Here is a 19617-nt window from a genome sequence, read left to right on the forward strand (position 1 = left end):
CGATGTAAAGTCCGCATAACAAATTTCATCCGTCATGCTCAAAACAATTTCTTCATCATTGTGTTCACACGCAGATACAATTTGAAAAATATATATTTTAGGAATCGGGATGTCGAAGATATGATTCGACAAAATATCGTGTTTGACATTTGTGATAATTATATTTTCTTTTTGTATTCGCTATATACAGAAAAGAAATGAAACCGTAAAATGAAGGTAAAGATGAAACCTAGATCTCAATTTATTGAAAATATAAAAATAAATTATTGAGTGATTATATTCAACACGTATGGCATTGAAATATTTCGTCATATTTGGTTAAAAGGTTAATAAATGGATACACAGAGCACTACAGCTAGAACTGAAGGGGGTATTAAAACTACAGGTTTTGGAAGCATACGCTTTAAATTTTCGTGATTTAAATAAACTTAGGAACTTCAGAAAATGAACAATTAAAGAACTATTAAAAAATGAGTAACGCAGGAAATTTTAACATAAACATGATGTGCACAATTCATAAATTATAAAATATACAAAAAGACAATAGATTATCCAACAAACTACTTTTACAGTTAAAAGCTACATGATTAATTTCGTTATATTAATTTTTCGTTTTTCAAACAAATTTTATAAGCTAAAACAATTCTGAACGGCGGTCAGATGATGAGAACAATATTCAGTTAGACCTCTCTCAAAACGTCCGCACTACACCAGAGTCAAGACAAAGGGCCTCGATAAATGTAATGTGCCCCCATATCAGCTTACCCGGTAGTTTTCAGATATAATTAGACCTGGAAATCGCGATCATCGTGACCTAGAATTATGCGGAAGAGAATGTTAAAGGTAAAGGTAAAATAAAAGAGATTCGAACCTTTAATTCCTTTCATTATAATATGAAAATATTTCAGAATTCATTAATCTTTAATTTTTCTTGCAAGTAATTTTTAATTTGTAAGTAAGTACATTTATTTATGCACGTGTAAACATAAATTTCAGAATACAAAAAAAAAATCAAAGAATTCTTAAAAAATATGAATATTTTTAAAAAAATAGTTAAAATTGGAAAAAAAAATTGTACAAATTTCAAATAAGTGTAACTTCTTGAATATAAATGTGACCAGCGATTTTATAATTGTATAAAATTTTGTATTATAATATACAATATATTTACTGCAGAAAGTGTTGCAAAGCTGAAAACACAAACTTAGTGAACATACATTATTCAAGAAATGATTTCGTGTGAAATCTGATAGCTGCCCGATGATCAACCTTTTAGAAAGTTTTCAAGAAAATTTTTCATCGTCCATATTGTAATTTTCCAATAGTTTGATAGCTTGTAGACATTATCAAGTTAAACTTAGAAACGATAATTTTTTCTTGAATTTTTATTTTTCGTTTTACATGATTCTTTCTTTATATTCCGGAATTTATACTTGAAAGTGTGACATTTTTACTAGAACTTTTTTATGCTTTTTACGCTTTCAACAGAATAGTTTCATTGAAACCATATTGTTTATTTCTTTCATAATATTTGAATTAAAAAAAAAATGGAATTTTTCATTCCTGGCGCAAAAAAAAGTTGAATTTTATTATTTAACATATTTTTCATAATTCGTTTTCTACTCTTTTCTCGGTGCAAATTCTGCAATCAATTTTAAACTAATTTCCCCATGAGTTTTGAAATTTTGTTCTTGAATTTTGAAACTTTCATGTCAACTTACAACTTTAAATATTAAAAATAGTTCAGTATTGGATGACAAAGAAATATTAACTAGTTTTTTTTATTTATTTACCCGTTTATCTGCTCTTTACATATTTTACAATCGATTAAAATATTTCATTGCCAACAGATGGTGCAATGCCATCCACTATTATTCGCTTCCCTTTCAAGAAAAACCTTTATGTAAATAATTTCCTTGTATCCAAATTCAGTTTTTATTATTATCAATATCGTCTGCTTTATTTTTTATTCATGTTGAGCTACATAATATTATCTAAAAATAAATCATTAAACTGGCGAATTTTCGAGTTGAATAATGAAAATATAAATGAACAACAAAGAAAAAAAACCCAATTAATAAATTATCCATGCAAGAAATTCTAACCAAAAGTGGCCCATCGGAGTGTACCTAACATGAGGGTCTTGCTTTCCCGGGCAGGGGAAGGCACGGTACGTTCAATAGTAGGAAAATGGGCAATAACAATACCATGATATTTCCGATAGATATTTGTTTTTAGATGCATTGTCAATTATATGAATCGGGAATAACATTGTCAAAACCTTTAGATATTTTTTTTTAAGTAGCCTATTTTTCCAATTTTTCAAAAAACTATTTCTTTACCAATGGAAAAATTCACCCTCAAATTATGCAATTTTTTTCCTTAATTTTCCTATTTTAAAATTCACTCGGCCTCAAACAAAACACAGAAATAGGATACGGCGTCCAAATTATAAATCTTTGAATTAATTGCAATAATTTGTGCTATTTTTTATATCTTGGCATCTTTCTTTAAATAACAAAATATAGTACAAAAATGCCAAACTGTTTAAAATGAAGGAATATTAGAGAATATACGATTTATTTAAACGCGAGAAAGGTATTTAATTTAAATAGTTACAAATAGAAAGTAGTTACTTTATCCATTCCGAGGTATTCAATGGCGCCTTTCATATTAAAAAAAGGTTTTAAATTATAGAAAATAAATACAGCACCTTCAAAATAACCATAACAGTGATGTTATGCTTTATGAAACTGATATTCCCAACGATAATAAAGAAATTAGTGCAACCTGAAAGGCATTTTGAAAATAATTCATCGATCTTTTTTACTATGTGATGCATATCTAATTTTCTTGATTTGCTTTTATGGAATTGAAAAGATCGTCAGTTTTGAATTATAGTGCACATATAAATTTTAAGAATTCGAAATTCATCGAAACTTCTTCACACCCATATTCTAACAATAGTAGTGTGCATACAATTTTATCATTCTATTAATTTCTTAAAACTAACTTTTAACTTTTACAATTATAATACAATTTTCGGTTTAAATGCATCTTATTTCTTTGTAAAAATATGGTGCTTATTCTTCAAATCATCTTTCATGTTATGAGATTTTTTACAGCAGAACTAATAAAAACTTAAGATATCTTCTTCCCTAACCTTACACATAATAGGATAAAAGGCAGGGAATCTGTGGTACTAATGCAATTAGGTTTAGAGACGTCCAGAATCCTATGCTATACACTTTAACATTTCTTTGAAATAAAGAAAAGTTGCTACTAGAATGAATTTAAATAAAAAAAAATAATTAATATACTGTGTTTTTACTTTGTGATTGTAAAATGTAATTGTAAACGTCTGTAAATATTTAAAATTCATTATCACAAATTTGCAGGACAATATATATGGGGTAAATATAGTCAGTATGGATGTATAAATTTGTATGGGACTAGGATGAATTATTTCATACTCCTTTGTCCTTTTTAAAAACGTAGTAAATTAAAATTTTAGAATTACTTTGATTTTTACAATAGTTGTGTTTGGGAAATTTTGCAATCTATTTTGAACTAATTTCCCAATGAGTTAACGACTTTTCAAGGCGCCATCTGTCGAATTTTTTTTTATAGAATGCAAAATTTGTACCGAACAGACAAAAAAAAGCAAATCAATAAAAACATGTTAAAATCAGTTAATTTTTTTCGAAAAAAATATTCTACGAAAGATATTTTACTCCACAGAGCGCACGCATCACCCTTGATAGGGTGTGGGGACTATTCCCCTCCCCCCGACTTTTCACTGGCGTCAGCTCCGATTTCATTCTATTTTTCAAATAATTCAAAGACTGAATTATTATTACTTCTGTAAGTGGATAAGAAAACATTTCTACTATAGAAGAATAATCTTATTCATTTATCACATCAAAATGAAATCTGGATATCAAATTCATGATCTTCAAAGATATTTAAAGCACCTTTTAAACAAATTTCGAGTTTATTGCAGTGAACCATTTAAATATGAATTAAATATATTATTTAAATTCATAAATATAAATTTCATTATTTATGAATTCATTTTATTTTTCCTAAATGAGATGCTGTATTTTCGCATTATTAAACATTTATTTTGCATCATTACAATGATTTTATTACACATCTGACTCGTTTCAAAAGAGCAAAACTTACTTGAATATGCTGCTAACAATGTCATCAGAATATCCGTATTTTCTGCGAATAAACGAAAACAAAATTATTTTATATTTTAAAATTTCATATATATATGCATATACACATATCATAGAGGAATATGTGCAAAAGCTGATTTTAAAAATTATAAAATTGTGATTTTTATTGATTTTTTTAAAAATTTATTTCTACTCTTAAGAAATGTTTAACTTTTAATTAAAAAAACTTAAATAATCCTGACATTTTTTTCCAATACGTTGATTTACCGAAATAATAAACTGATTAAATCCAACAGTCTGAAGTCTTAAAAAATTGCAATTTTTTTTTTTTTTTTTTTTTTTTTTTTTTTACAAACTCCCGCCTGTACGAACTAGTGTGGTGGAAATGTCGGCCAGATGACTACATATATAATCACTATGGCATTTAAAAACTGCTTTCTTATACTTTGACTTTTTAGAGAAAGTCACTAATTTAAATTTGCTTGATATACACGTTTAAATGTTATGTTGTCCCAAAAATTTTAAAAATATATTACAGAAAAGATCCAAGTCTAAAAAAATATTTCAACATTTTGTGATAAATTTTGCCATGATTAACGCAATTGTAGAAAGCAGAAAATGATGCATACTGTTTAGTAAATATACATATATTTTTAAAATAAGCAAAAAAAATAATATAGGCTAAAATATTACAAAAAGTATTGTTTATTAATACATTTTTAAACTATGAGAAATGGTGGGCAAGACATGAAAGAGTGGAAATCGAATCTTCAATTTTTGAAAAGTCTAATGTCTTGTCAAAGTAAATTCTTTATTTCATCACAGAAATTCTTGAATATATCAATCCTGACAATCAATTATCTTTGTAATTCAGTTTTATTTTTCGATAACCGAAGGCAAAGCTTTTAAAATATCTAAATATTATTTTTCAAACATCAAAATAAGCTTTGAATGAAGCATATTATAAATATCAAAGCTTTAATATATCGTTTTATAATATAGGGTGTTCATTAATTATTGTCAGGGTTTCCGTACCTCATAACTTTCGAATAAAAAATATTACGTAACAACCGATTACGTATTCGTAAATTACAATTCAAAGAATTTTATTAATGATATTAAAGTGTAAAGCTTGCACAATTTGCACTTTGTAGGCATTCAGCTGAAGGCAATTATGTATTCGTCAATTCGCTGAACAAATTTTGACTTTTGATAATCGTGCGGGTCCTCCGAGCCCCATAGTCTACAGTTATGTTTATTCACTTTTTCTGACACATGAAAAGTGGATTCCTCACTGAAGAACCCTTTCCGAAGGTAATTCTCATCATCCTCAATTCGAGTCAAAATTTGTTCAGCGAATTTACGAATACATAATCGCCTTCAGCTGAATGCCTACAAAGTACAAATTGTGCAAGCTTTACACTTTAATATCATTAATAAAATTCTTTGAGTTGTAGTTTACGAATACGTAATTGGTTTTTGCGTAATATTTTTTTATTCGAAAGTTATGAGGTACGGAAACCACGACAATAATTAATGAACACCCTATATATTAAAAGTCACAATGAAAAAATTAAAAATTGAATGGTTTTCCTTACTTCGCTACGTAGAGATTAATGGCCATCACGACGCTGAAAAGATAAACCTGAAAAATGAAAAGAATTTGTCAAAGATATTTCACAGAAAAAATTATTTTTAATTTCTTCTCGGATACTTTGCTTTCAAAATTACTTCTCCAAATTATAAAAAGCATTTTTATAACATTTTCAAAAGAATATTAGCTTTTTTTTTAACAAGAATCATTTATTAGATATTTTATATTATGGTTGTAACTTTTTTACGCTCATCTTTTAAACCATTAAAAGATAAAGCAGCGTTAAGTTTCTAAACACAAAGTTTTGTCATTTGCAAATGTCATACCAAATAAACGGTAAATAGTTAAACGATATATTTATTGAAATATATTTTATTTATTTATCTTATTTGTGCTTATAATGAAATAAAGCAAATGGGAAAATGAAATAATTATTTAAGACATTAAGAAGTAAAGGTCACTAAAATGTCAATTGCAATATTCATGATCAGATAATTTTCTATCCCAGAAATTGCTATTGTCATTTTAAATGTTTCATTCGTTCTTATTAGAAATTTTCTTTTTGAGGTATTGTGTTCTATAAAACATTTCAATATGACAATTTTAGAAGAATGTATAATGAAAATTAAAATATTTAATAACTTTTACCAAAATGGACCTAATTATTATTGACCTAATTAAATCAACCATTTGCATAGATTTTCTTCTATCATCTTTCATGTGAAAAATATTTATATTTTTAACTGTTTCTTCAAATTATGGAATTGACCTCCTATCCAGAGATATCTCTTTCGACTATACACATTTTTTTTTCAAAATTAATTTCTAACTTTAAAATGAATCACAAAATAAATTGATAAATAAATGTGCATCAGATGATTACCGCTAGAAGCTTTCCAGGTTATCTAAATACTAAGAAATATAAAAATCTGTTAAATATATTTTAAAATTCATTTTGAAGGATGCTTTATAAATATTCCACTTTAGATTTCTTTTGTTATGTCTTTTTTTGATCTTCAATTACAAGATTTTTAATAATTTATTATAACTTCTACTCCCTTTAAAATAGGCAAATAAAATCTGGTTACAGTTGGCGATGAATAGCTTGGTACAACTCACTGTCATTGAGATTGGATACTTTGTAAAATGTGACAAGTAATGTTGATTTTCAAAAATGCATGGTATTTGTAAAGTCCATTTCTTCATTATTACTTATTGGATTATTTCTAAAGCTCCAAGTCTCCAATTTTGTCCATTTGAAAAGAGAATTACTTTGAGGTTTTTGTTCTTAGTTTCGTCAAAGCAAAGTTTTCATTTGTTAAAAGTCAGTAAAAATAGAAACATAGTAAATAACGTTTCGAATTAATGAAAGAATAATTACAATTATTCCTTGAAATTATCCACCATATCTATCTTCGTATAGTCAGAGCATTAACCCTGTCATTTTCTAAAGTTGCAAGAGCTGCTTTTGATCCATAAGCAGTAACTGGATCATTGATGCAACAGATTTAAGATGAAAAATCAAGGGAAAGCGAATCGGGTGCAATTTGACCTTGTATGGACTGTAGAAGACTAAGATAACCAATTCCAGATTTAATATTATATAAAGAAAAATTCTAAATTTAAAGAGATAACTAGATTAAATATTAAAAATAAAGGCAAGAATAATAAATTTAGAATAAACACGTGCTTTTTGCTAACCTCTGCGTTTGGCACTGGTTTTACAATCCCTCTCGCTGCAGCCATTCGAAGAACTGTTTCCGTAGCCTCGAGATAGAAAAGGCATTAAAAATACAAATTATGAAATATATATACCCTTATGACATATTATTAAAGTTAAAATCTACATATGAAATGTGTCCTCTCAGCAGAACGTAATTTAATTTTTGACCTTAAATAGGATCCTAAAGACAAAAGTAATAGCTCATAGAATGTAGAAGTAACACTTGGCAGACCTTATCTAAGATTTACCTAGATTGAAACAAATTTCTCCCGTAATAAATTAATTACGCAAAGAAAATCGGGAACTGTAATGTTTTCTCTATATACTTATACATGCACTGTTAATTAGAATTTCAAAAAAACTGTCGATATTATTTTTCTTTCATAACTTAGGTAATATAAAGGCAAGAATAATATCTTAACTTAATATCTTAACTTAATATCTTAACTTCAAAGAAACTAAACGTTCTTTTTAACAGTAATTAAAAATTGATTTTATAGTAGTCATTTTGTCCAAAAATTAATAATGTGAAAAATATTTTTTTTTAAATTTTTTGTATCAATTTTTCTTACTACCACGATATCACCATTTTTATGTCGTTTACATCTTTATTTGTTAAAGAATCCTTGTAATAAAAGTGTACTTTATTTTGCATTTATTTTAATGCATACCAATACATTTCACTGTAGCGAATGTGTTGACAAATTTAGTATCTTGTACAAAAAATGAATAAATACGCCCGTGATACATAGCAAATATGTTGGTCTAATTCTCTTTTAATTTCGTTCAATTAATGAAATATAAAGGAGCTTGTGGCATGCTTCTCATGCTCATTTAAATTTCGGATGAAAAAAACGTTTTATTTATTCCATTGCGTAGGATCTCTTTGGAACTATTTTTAATTGCAGAATCGTTGTGCTCATATCGCAAATAACATAAAAGAGAAATTTTCGATATTGATAAGATAATCAATATTTCTAGCAATTCCTATTTCTAGAATTTTAATCAGTTGTATAAAATCAGTTCATACTTACGACATAGGTCACATAGATAGCTAAAGGTAGCCTCCTGCAAGAACAAGGAGAAGCTTAAAAGTATGTTGAATTGCAGCAATTTTTTTAGATTTGTTCGGAGATTTGGATTATTAGAATGCTCAAAGTTTTAAATGCGAATTAAATTCCATCATTCTAAAAATGACGGAATAATATGAAGCATAGCAAAAACGAAATATTAATTATTAATGTAATCATTAAATCTATAATTCTGGCATTCCAACTTTTTTATGATAATAAAAAAGGAAATACTGTAAAAACCACTTTTTAAAGTCGCAACATCAATTATAATGCAATTTAATTTTATAAATAAATTACATTATAGTTAAGCAAATATAAGGTTAAATTATTGCAAATATATGGTTAATCTTTTGTATAATTGTCTTTTGTATTAATTTTTAAATGTAATTTAATACCTCCTATTTAACAATTTACTTCTGCAGTAAATTATTACATTAATTTTACATTACCAATGTCAAGTACTTGTACACTCATGTAATGTTTTCACTGAAGCAATATTTATAGAGATAAATATTTATAGTAAGTGATTAATTAGAGCATTTAGATTCAATTCCAAATTTGAGACAGAAAATTAAGCTAAGAAATTTTAGAAAATAAACTGGATATTCAAACGACTTAATCCATCTATGATAACCATGCCTTAAAAATTATTATCACTTATTATCAAATTAAAGTGACTTAGTAAAAAGTTTCGACTTTGAAAAAAAAAGAATACGAGTTGAAAGCTAAAGCTAATCTGGGAAAAATAATTCTAGATTCAATGGAAATTTAAGTATGTCTGTCCGCAAGAAGTATACATTCTTCTATTTATATGGGGTAATGTTATTTTCAACTATTGTGATATTCCGTAGTACGCATGTTCTTTCACTTTGGGGATTTAAAAGATACGATTGTAAAAATTTAAATGCAAAGGATAAATTAAATTCATTTAAATCCTTACAATCGTCATAACAATTATGCTTAAAGTAATTGTGTTAGAATTCTAAGCGCTATAAATAATTAAATACATTAGTGAATTCACATAATAGTATTGATATAATTTAGCAATACGAGCCAATAGAAATGTCAACCTGTTTTTCCTCTCAATAAACATCGCAAGAAAACTTGTTATGAAGGTGGGAATGAAGAAATACGTCAGGAAGTATATTCGTCCCAGAAGTTTCCTGAAAGAAAATAGACAGCTACAGTTATTCAGCAGAAAAGTGAATTGCTACAGATATTCACCACTTTTACTCAAAGTTGTTTCATAATTTAGTACAGATGTATTTTCTATATTTTGAAGTATCTCGCAAACAATAACAGTACCAAAGTTCATGCAATATTCTTGATGAGCAATAAAAATTTAAACAAAGTAAGTTCTAAACAGATAAAGATGCAAAAAAAAAAAAAAAATGTGCCAGGGTTTTTATGTCTCAATGTTATTGCCCGTTTCCTCAAGGATTTTTTTTTGAAGTTTTTATAATAGCTACAACTTTAGGTATAGTTTGTTTACATGGACTAGAAGTCGAATTCTGGTTTCGCATTGTTATAATTTCATTGTACAAAAATCTTGCTTTTACTTAAATCAATAAGATTTTATAATTCTATCATCCACTGCCGTCTTTCATCAATCAACAAGCAACGACGCATATCCTAATTTTACAAATTTTGTAATAGAAATCAACAGAAGGAGGAGGAGAACCGATTTTTTAGCACACAATCAAGAATATTTTAAAATTTTCCTCCTCATCTGATAGAATATACAGTCTCGTGTTTATATTAGATATAAAGAAATTATTTGTTGAAAAATAATAAATCCGATTTATTTTCCCTGTAAAATGTATAAAACAGAAATAAGTACTTTTGCTTATTAATAACTTGATGAACAAGAGAAACAATTTAAGAATATTTGAAAGCATGATCAGAACCAAAATGATTGCACCTCAGATTTTGAAAGCCCTTTTTTACGAAATTATATGATTCGATCGACAAAATTTTATGAAGACAGGATGGATCACTTTGGAAAGCATGGTCAAAGACTTTCCATCCGTGTTATTCCTCTGAGTAAACTCACCCAAATTTTAGCAAAGTTGACAGTGAAATTTTATGCTGAGGAAGCATAAAGTCGAAAGCAGTTTTCTTAAAATAACTTTTATTGATTATAAATCAATGTGCTCATTACTGTAGCAATCAAAATAATACGATAGATGTTAAAATCAAAGTTCAAATTAACATTTCTAGACCTTGGTCAACAGATTCGAATCATTAATACTTTCTGTATAACATTTAAACGAACTGAAAGAAACTATCAAAATGGTGAAGCAACAAACCAATTGCACACAGCTAACTTCTCTTCCACCACGACAGAAGGCTTAAACCACTTCTCATATTCCGTCTAAAAAATACTTACACGAGGCGAGTTGAAATAATCGCCAAATTTGCATTGCAGTTGCTGCCATCTACAAATCACGAAACTTGCAAAAAGGCCGGGTTCGAATCGGTTTGTTTACTTGAGATCATGGCGCGGAATTGGGAAAACACAAGGACACCATAAAAATTTGGATCCGAAATAAATTTCTGTATGGATTTTTTTCAAATGTCCAACAATCCGAATGAATTAAAGAGAGTTGTTCACCAGATTTGTGGATAAATTTTAGAATTAATCATTTAAGCTCATTCTGCAAGCTGCTAATATCATAATTTAGAGAAAGTGTAGGTGAAAAGTAAATGTGTCTAACTTCAGAGGAGAAGACCTCCATGCACTTAAAACAGCTATACATGATGCGACAAAATTTGATTCAAACTTTTGAATCAAAAGATTCTTTAATAGTAGACAACTGTTCTTATTGCTTCTGTTTGTTTCAACAGAAAGCATTAACAAGAATTTTTTCTACTATATGATTTGGTGGACTCTTAAATCCTATTAAAATTGATCTTATATCTCAAGGTTGGAGAAAGTTAGATTGTGAAGGGAAATATTTGTAATTGCTACTACTTCAGTGGTAGTACTGTCTTATTTCAGTTCCTTAATTAAAACATACCACTTAATGATAATTTAATTAACAGCAAAGAAGTAATTTGTGTTCTATGTAGTCGTACGCCAACCCAAACAAAAGGTTTGCAATGAATGTTTGAGACTTCCTTTGACTTAAATGCAAAAATCAATGGAACATCTTGATGCTTGACATTAGTAAGCATCGGATAAGTCCAAGATGCCACAATCTAATTGTTGATATAATCGTGTAGCATAAGCTTTAAGTAATGCAACTGTTTGATTTTGATGTTGCATTCTATGCTACTTGTCATTAAATATATTATATGATGATATGTCATTATGTCATTAAATCTATCATATGAATTTTTTCTTGCAGTGATATATTGTTATGCCATTGTAATTTGCATTCCATGAACAGTTTATTCAAAATTTTATATAGCTTATCCATATTTTTTTTAATCTCTCGTACAATACTGTGATCTTCAAAGGATGCGAACTCGAAATTCTGATGAATCTCGGACGAAACAATCATCCATGAATTCGAAAAACATTTTATATTATTGTACATTTGTATTATTGTATATTGTATTATTGTATATTTGTCGATTTGTGAATATAACTCAAAAACGTTGTCAGCTGGGCGGATTGGCATGTGGACGTATCACCAAGTTAGCAGATTTGTATTTAATTTTGAACAAACCCCTTAATAAGAATGTCAATATATATATCCCTGCCCGAATACAAGTAAACAAGATAACTAGAAAATGAAAAACACTAGACAAATAAAATTTGGTATCAGACTAAGCGCCTAAATTAGATTCATATCAAATTGTGATATATCTATAAGTACGTTAACATGCATATAGGCCATCTCTCTGCATGTGTGTTAACGCAATCAATGAAAAATGATAAAAATTAAAATTTTGTATGTGATGTTAGAATTACAATAATGGATCTATATTAAATTTCGGTTTTTTTCGGTTCGGCAAAAATGCATGTTCAATTTTTTGGTACTTATGTATTAATCACATGACGATGATTATCCCGAATCAAAAAATCGCCATTGATCACACAACATATTTACGCTAAAGATCGATTTTTTGAACTATTGTTTGCGAATGTCATGGAATTAATACACATGTATACTGATTTTATTTATTATACTAAACACGCAGCTGTCAAGTGTGGACTTCTTTCAAAACGATTTCGTTCTAAATATGATAGAAATACGAATGTCCCATAAACACTTCTCATAACGATAGCCCCTTGACATTACAATTATTGTGTTACCATAGAGACAGATTATATATGTAAAAATAAAACTTTGAAAAATTGCTTTTTTTTTATTCAGGCAGGTTTAAAATATGGAAATTAACCCTTTAAAGGGATATTTTTTTCTATTTATATTATTTTAAAATATTTTGAGGCTTGAAATTAGAATAAGAAAAGGGATTCATTTAACTTAATAGATAAATTTAATTCGATTAATTAATTAATGTGGTTCATTAATAATTAAGTAACAAATCAAGACACATCATTTTGTGTAAGATAAAGAACTGAAGCATCTAAGTTTCGGTCTTTCTAAAAAAAAATTGTCAGAACTTATGCCAGCTACATAATTTCATACAAAGATTGATAAATTTGTTGAGAAGCATACTTCCCACCACCCTAGAAAGGGTTAATCGAAATCACGATGTCGAAATATTTTGACAATATTCTCCCTTTGAATTTTTCGTATACGATAAAGAAAAAAAAAATGATTTTTTAGGAAGTTCGTGGAATAATCGAGACAATTTATAAATAAGCTTTTGTGATTTAATTCTTGTTTTCGTTGTCTGATTTCGGAATAAATTAATATAGGATTTTTTCTTTATTACCTTAAAATGCAACCAAATAAAATGATGCCAAATCCATGAAATCCCAGAAACGCAGAGGATATGAATGTGTTTGTCAAAACAGCCGAGCATGCATCCAAGGAAAACTTTCTTTTCAGAATCAAGCTTATCTGTTGGAAGAGAGTACAATAGTGAATTAAAAAAAATAAAGTAACAATAAATTAGACAATTATTACATATAATTCTCAAAGGCATTCGTGGCAGGATTAGAAATGTGATATCATATAGGCATAAATACCGCCCATATTTAAGGCATGAATTCACTAACCTTCGTACCTCAAATCTCGAGTACTAAAGCATATTAAGCATGTTTTACGGTTGTTTCTGATGTTTTTATACTATTTTTAAAATGCACTCTTAACATATTGTCTCACGAATTTACTTAACTTCCTAATTAGTCTATACACCTTATTTGGGACAATTTTTATTATTTTAATTCCTAAAATAATATGAAGGCATTTCAGATGTACAAGCGTCTGCAAGTATTTTTAATCATTTTAAATTACTTGTTGATGCTGCGTCCGCGTTACCATAGAAAGGAAGTGCAGTAGCTTCTGAGGGTAAAGAACCCTGAGCACACGAGCGCAGAAGTCTGACTTCTAGCTCATATGAAGATAGCACACACACACTCGCTTGCATAACCCCTTTTAACAGGGAGAGACATTCACACCTCACAGATAGAACACAGATGAAGAACAACCATGCCTGAACCGGTATTCGAAACCGGGACGCTCAGAGCACGGAGAAGATGCGCTACCCCTATGCAAGGACGCCGGCTTTAAATTACTTAATACTTTGATTTAATTGAAAATTTAAAGTTAAAAATTCAGTAATTCGATGCGGGAATCAAATTTGTTGTTGTATGCGAAGGGGTTCATTACAGTAGCGATAAAGTTCAAAACCAAACAAATATAATATATCACCGCAACGCCAGTATAGATGTAGTAACTAAAATAAGGAGAAGAATTTTTATAAAATATTCTTACAAATATCGTGGGAAATTTATAGGAGAAACCGTTCATTGTACGTAAATTAGTATCAAGTAAATATTCTTAGAAATTTATTTTTGGTATGAATTTCTTTAATGAAATTTATTTTTGGCATTTGGAATGAAGATTTTTTGATGAGCATTTGTTATCGAAAACGCAGATGTGTGCCAAATTTAGTAGCTCTAAGTACAAAAGTGTACCAAATACAACATTTTTTCCTTCGATATCTGCATCTCGCACGTCACATTAAGCACTTTCCTGATAGTATTGCAACTTCTGTAGATCAATCACCATCCACTTAGACTTAGTGTCGTGTATTAAGAAATCTTCCTCGAAGCGGCTTTCGAACAGTTTAAGTGACTGTAATGATGAGATTCTAAGCATAATTTCGGTTCGGTTTGATTGCAGAATAATGGAAGTTTTTTTGTTTGCTTACCCAGATTTTTTGCTTGTTTGTCAAGATGTTTGTGAATCGAGATTACTTTTTCTATATATGACTATAGGGATTAGGTATCTATAAAAATAAAGAGGTCGTAATTTTTTTTTAGCTGTACGTTTGTTAACTAAAGCAGAATTAGAATTTTGTTCTTCATAGAATAGAATTCTGTTCTTCATTAAAAGCAACTTTACAACTAAATGCATATACCTACAGTTTAGAAATTAACCGAATAGCATGGATCAAAGTGAGCAGCATCCTATATGAAATTACATGAAAATAAATTAATATTTTTAATACATTAAAATTTAAATTTTTCTTACAAAATATTCATTTGTTTCTTCCTTAAAAATATTTAAAAATATATAATTTTGCTTCCTCCTTCGAAAGAAATATTTACACTAATTATTACAGTATAATCAGAAAATAAATAATTAAAACCAAATCAAGAGACACATAATATTTTTTTCAATAGATATTTTGTGACCATTTAATAACGAAAATTATTGTAATTAATGAAAAATTAATTATACAGTATACAAGACAAATGAATTTTACATGAGAATTTTGTTCCAAAATTGTTTATCTGCATTATAAATTATGTGTCCATACTGTTTTATGTGCTAAATTCGTATTCGTTTCTCTTCACTATACGATAAAATTAAACACAAACTGACCAAAACTGTGGGAATACTTTAGAAAATGTTGGAGAAGAATACTTTAGAAAATGTTGGAGAAGAATACTTTAGAAAATGTTGGAGAAGAATACTTTAGAAAATGTTGGAGAAGAATACTTTAGAAAATGTTGGAGAAGAATACTTTAGAAAATGTTGGAGAAGAATACTTTAGAAAATGTTGGAGAAGAATACTTTAGAAAATGTTGGAGAAGAATACTTTAGAAAATGTTGGAGAAGAATACTTTAGAAAATGTTGGAGAAGAATACTTTAGAAAATGTTGGAGAAGAATACTTTAGAAAATGTTAGAGAAGAATACTTTAGAAAATGTTAGAGAAGAATACTTTAGAAAATGTTAGAGAAGAATACTTTAGAAAATGTTAGAGAAGAATACTTTAGAAAATGTTAAAGAAGAATGCGTTAGAAATATTAGAGAAAAATACTTTAGAAATATTAGAGAGGAGTACTGCACTAAGATTTCTTTATTTTGATACTAACAACCATTGTTGACTGGATGATTCACTTGACGTATTGCTTGTCTATAATTTTAACTGAAACGCTTCTGTCTAATTCGATGCATCCACGATTCACTCAATATATAAAGTTTAAGCATGAAGTTTTCATAGGCATTAAAATCATGTTATCTCATTTGTATTACATATCCTCTGTTTACTATACACAATGTCTTCAAAAGAAATTCAGATCTTTTATCATTTGGAAACACCCATCAATCAAACAGGCTCCTTAAAAGTTCTTCACTAAACATTGTGAACACATTTTGCGATCGAGTTTGAGCATCTGAAATGCTCTAAGCAACACGTGATAAATATATCATAAACTAAAAATAACACAAAATAAAATATGATAATCCCGTGACATAATATAAATGCCATACACGCTAATAATAGAAAGGTAGTCAATTTAGAGAAACAATGCGATTAATACTGACGTCAGCAAGAGAGAAAGCATTAACCAGTTTCGGGCTGAGCATTGAAAACATGATGTCAAATACCTCGATAATCAAGCTCAATGAGCTATTCATTGGATGTTAATTTCTTTCATAATTTAATTTCAATTTTTTTGGAGTTTCAAATGGGAGTTACATTTTATCATTTCGTTTTTCCCAGTTTTGTAATTAATTAGGCAAAATATATGAAATTTATTATTTTAACAATCAAAGATATAATTTGAATTTCTTGAGATTTTGTATTATAAATGGGCCTGATATTAGGTAACTTTTCTATCAACTAGATAACAAATTCGTAATTTTATTTATTTTTTTTCTTTTAGTCTAGTATTTATGAACTTTCCTTATTGAAGCCAAGCACCATGTCGTCATAATCCATTAAGACACAATTCTTGTGATAATCTTCAAACAGCTAATTGTTTTTTGTAGAAATGCAATTTACCTTCATGATTTTCCGGATAGATTGTGCTGAAAATAAGTAGGGCACTTCTTTCATGGAGAGAAATTCACACTAATAAACATCTGATGAAAGAACGAAATTTTGATGAGAAATTTCGAATAACATTAAATTATCATTGCTGTTTACCAGTCAAAAATACACTGAAAAAATTTCTAAAATTCAGAAAAAAATTACGGTAGCTAAATGAAATATACCATAAAAATGAACTCTTAAAGTTTTTTAAGGATTTAAAAATTTGCTTGTGGCAATAATATTTTATGGATTTACCGAGAAAAAATATCAAAATCTCGCTTAGTTTTTAATTAAAATTTAGAAAAAAAAACTATTGGACATATGCATTCCTATTTTCCATATTATATTCCTCCCAAATTTGATAGATATATGTCTAAAGGTCTGGTCTCTAGAGTGCGTGCGCGCGCACACACACACACACACACACACACACACTAAGATTGCAAAAAAAAATGTTATATAGGCAGTATTTGTCAAGAAAAAATATAATATATACTAACCGAAGGCAATTTAATTCTATTTTCAATAAAAGAGTTCGGGAAGTTGGGAACCCATTCAGGCTACTAATAATTTATAAATTATAGTGACGTTTCTTAACTTAGGATAAAATTCAAAAAAAAAATGCAACACGGACGGAGGATCTTTGCTGAATGTGCAATCTTTGCTGAATGCCTTGGTGCAAGGCAGATCAAGCCTTCCCCAATCATATTCTTAAATGTTTAAATTTTACGATTTTTGAGATTTTAAGGGATTTGCTATTGTTTTTGGAATTTTTAGACATATTTGATTTTATGGAGGTGGTATAGCATTACAATACAGGATTAATCTTATAAATTCGAAACCAAACCACATAAATGCGTCATCTAAATTGCATCTGTAAGATAAGTTTGCGTGTACTTTTTTAATCCAAGCTTAGTTGGTCAAAAGCAGATTTACAATTAAATAACATATTAAATATTTCAATAAGTAATGAATATTAAAAATATATTGTATTGTGCTGAATTAAAAAAAAATTTAAAATATTAAAATTAAAGAAAAAAATAGAACTAAAGTTTATATCAATAAAAAACTAAATTATAAAGAAATATTAAATGTATTTTTTCTTCTTAGAGACAATAAACACTCAAGTTAATTGGAAAAATTCATCATTATTCATTTAAACTAAGTAAAATTTTGAAAAAAATCCTTTCTAAATAATTAGTTTCCTACAAAGCAAAGTAGAGTGATTTAAATCACTTATAAATCAAGCTTAGTGCAATTTACAAATAATATACAGTATGAAATATTAGAACGTAAATTACATAATCGAATAATGAAATAATCCACCCAAATAAATATTGTGGCTCCGAATTTTGGTGTTTCGTTTTCTGTATATCATTATACAATGTAGTTTACAGTGCTTTTTTTAAATTTGAAAATTATAAAAATTATTCCGCGAACTCTCAAAATAAAGATAATATCTAAAAAAATAAAGACACCTTTTCAAAATTAATAAAAAAAACCTTTATGTCATTAAGTATTATATTATATATATATTGATAATCCTGTTTCGTAAAATACACATGCAAAATGTCAGATAGTTGGAAAAAATATTCAAAATACAAGAATTTCAAATATTTCTAGGAATACTGTTATAGGAAAAGTACATATTTTATTATTGATTATAACGTAATACTTCAGAAAAATAAATCAGATACTTATAAGTAAGAAATGAAAATATATAAGAAAAATATAAATATGTAAAGGTGGCAATTTTTTTCGACTTACCACGTATAAGGGAAAATAAATTTTCACGGATTCATTAAACATAATTGCCCCTAAACTAAGTGCCGCAATATTGCAATCCGGATGCCAGGTATGCCCAGCCTCATAACAGTTATACGGAAGCGATATATCCGTAAATTTACTGAGAATAGCCATGATTTCAAAAACAAAATATAAACAATTCAATGTTTATTGGCACAGAAAATGCATCTAATCATTTCGCACTAAAACAGGCAACCAAAATATAAAATTTGCGTGAAGTTGAAACTTGTAGCAGCAGGAAGATTGCGATTAAATTACTCAAGATGAGTAATTTACTTAAGGACTTCTCTGTTCGGGTAGTTTTTCCTCTCTCAGTACATATTTGTTAACGCCTTCGTATATATTGCAATGATTCCCCCAAAAAGAAAATATGGCTCGCGGAATTTCTCAATAATAAACATTTCGACGCCATGACAAGGGTGGTTAGTGTTGCCAAACGGCAACATAATGAATTGATTTTTGTTAACTGACAGATATTATGTATGAATTGCGGTTTATAAAATAATTTTTATTTGCGGCATATTAATAAAAGCAAGCGTGACATAGGAGGGTCTCCTCAAAACGTTCTCGCATACTCTAATAAAATTCTCATGCTAGCAAATGCCTTACATGGCATTGGGATATAATATTTACAAAATATTTTTTGGCGTCTATTCAGCATTTTTGCTGAATCTATCGTGTCATCATAGACGATTCATCCATGGCATGCGAATAATAGTACCTAAATATCGAATTTGTGTTTAAAAATGCTTTTCCTAACCGATTAAAACAAAAATTTGACACAACACTTCACTTGTAGTCAGAAAATCTCATACCAAATATAATATAT

The 19617-nt window shown here is 28.2% G+C and overlaps 1 protein-coding gene across 1 annotated transcript in view; it reads right to left on the reverse strand.

Annotated features, from left to right (window-relative positions):
- Positions 1-19170, reverse strand: part of LOC129983786 (transmembrane protein 135-like) — a 43606-nt gene extending 24436 nt beyond the window's left edge. The window contains exons 1-7 of the mRNA XM_056093416.1: positions 18750-19170; positions 13426-13553; positions 9645-9737; positions 8536-8569; positions 7480-7545; positions 5783-5829; positions 4186-4227 (exon numbers count right to left, since the gene is read on the reverse strand). Coding sequence (XP_055949391.1) covers positions 4186-4227; positions 5783-5829; positions 7480-7545; positions 8536-8569; positions 9645-9737; positions 13426-13553; positions 18750-18902 — 563 coding nt within the window. The 5' untranslated portion in view covers positions 18903-19170. The remainder of the gene's footprint in view (positions 1-4185; positions 4228-5782; positions 5830-7479; positions 7546-8535; positions 8570-9644; positions 9738-13425; positions 13554-18749) is intronic.
- Positions 19171-19617: the final 447 nt, after the last annotated feature.

Source organism: Argiope bruennichi, chromosome 9 (genome assembly GCF_947563725.1).
Source record: "Argiope bruennichi chromosome 9, qqArgBrue1.1, whole genome shotgun sequence".
NCBI lineage: Eukaryota > Metazoa > Arthropoda > Arachnida > Araneae > Araneidae > Argiope > Argiope bruennichi.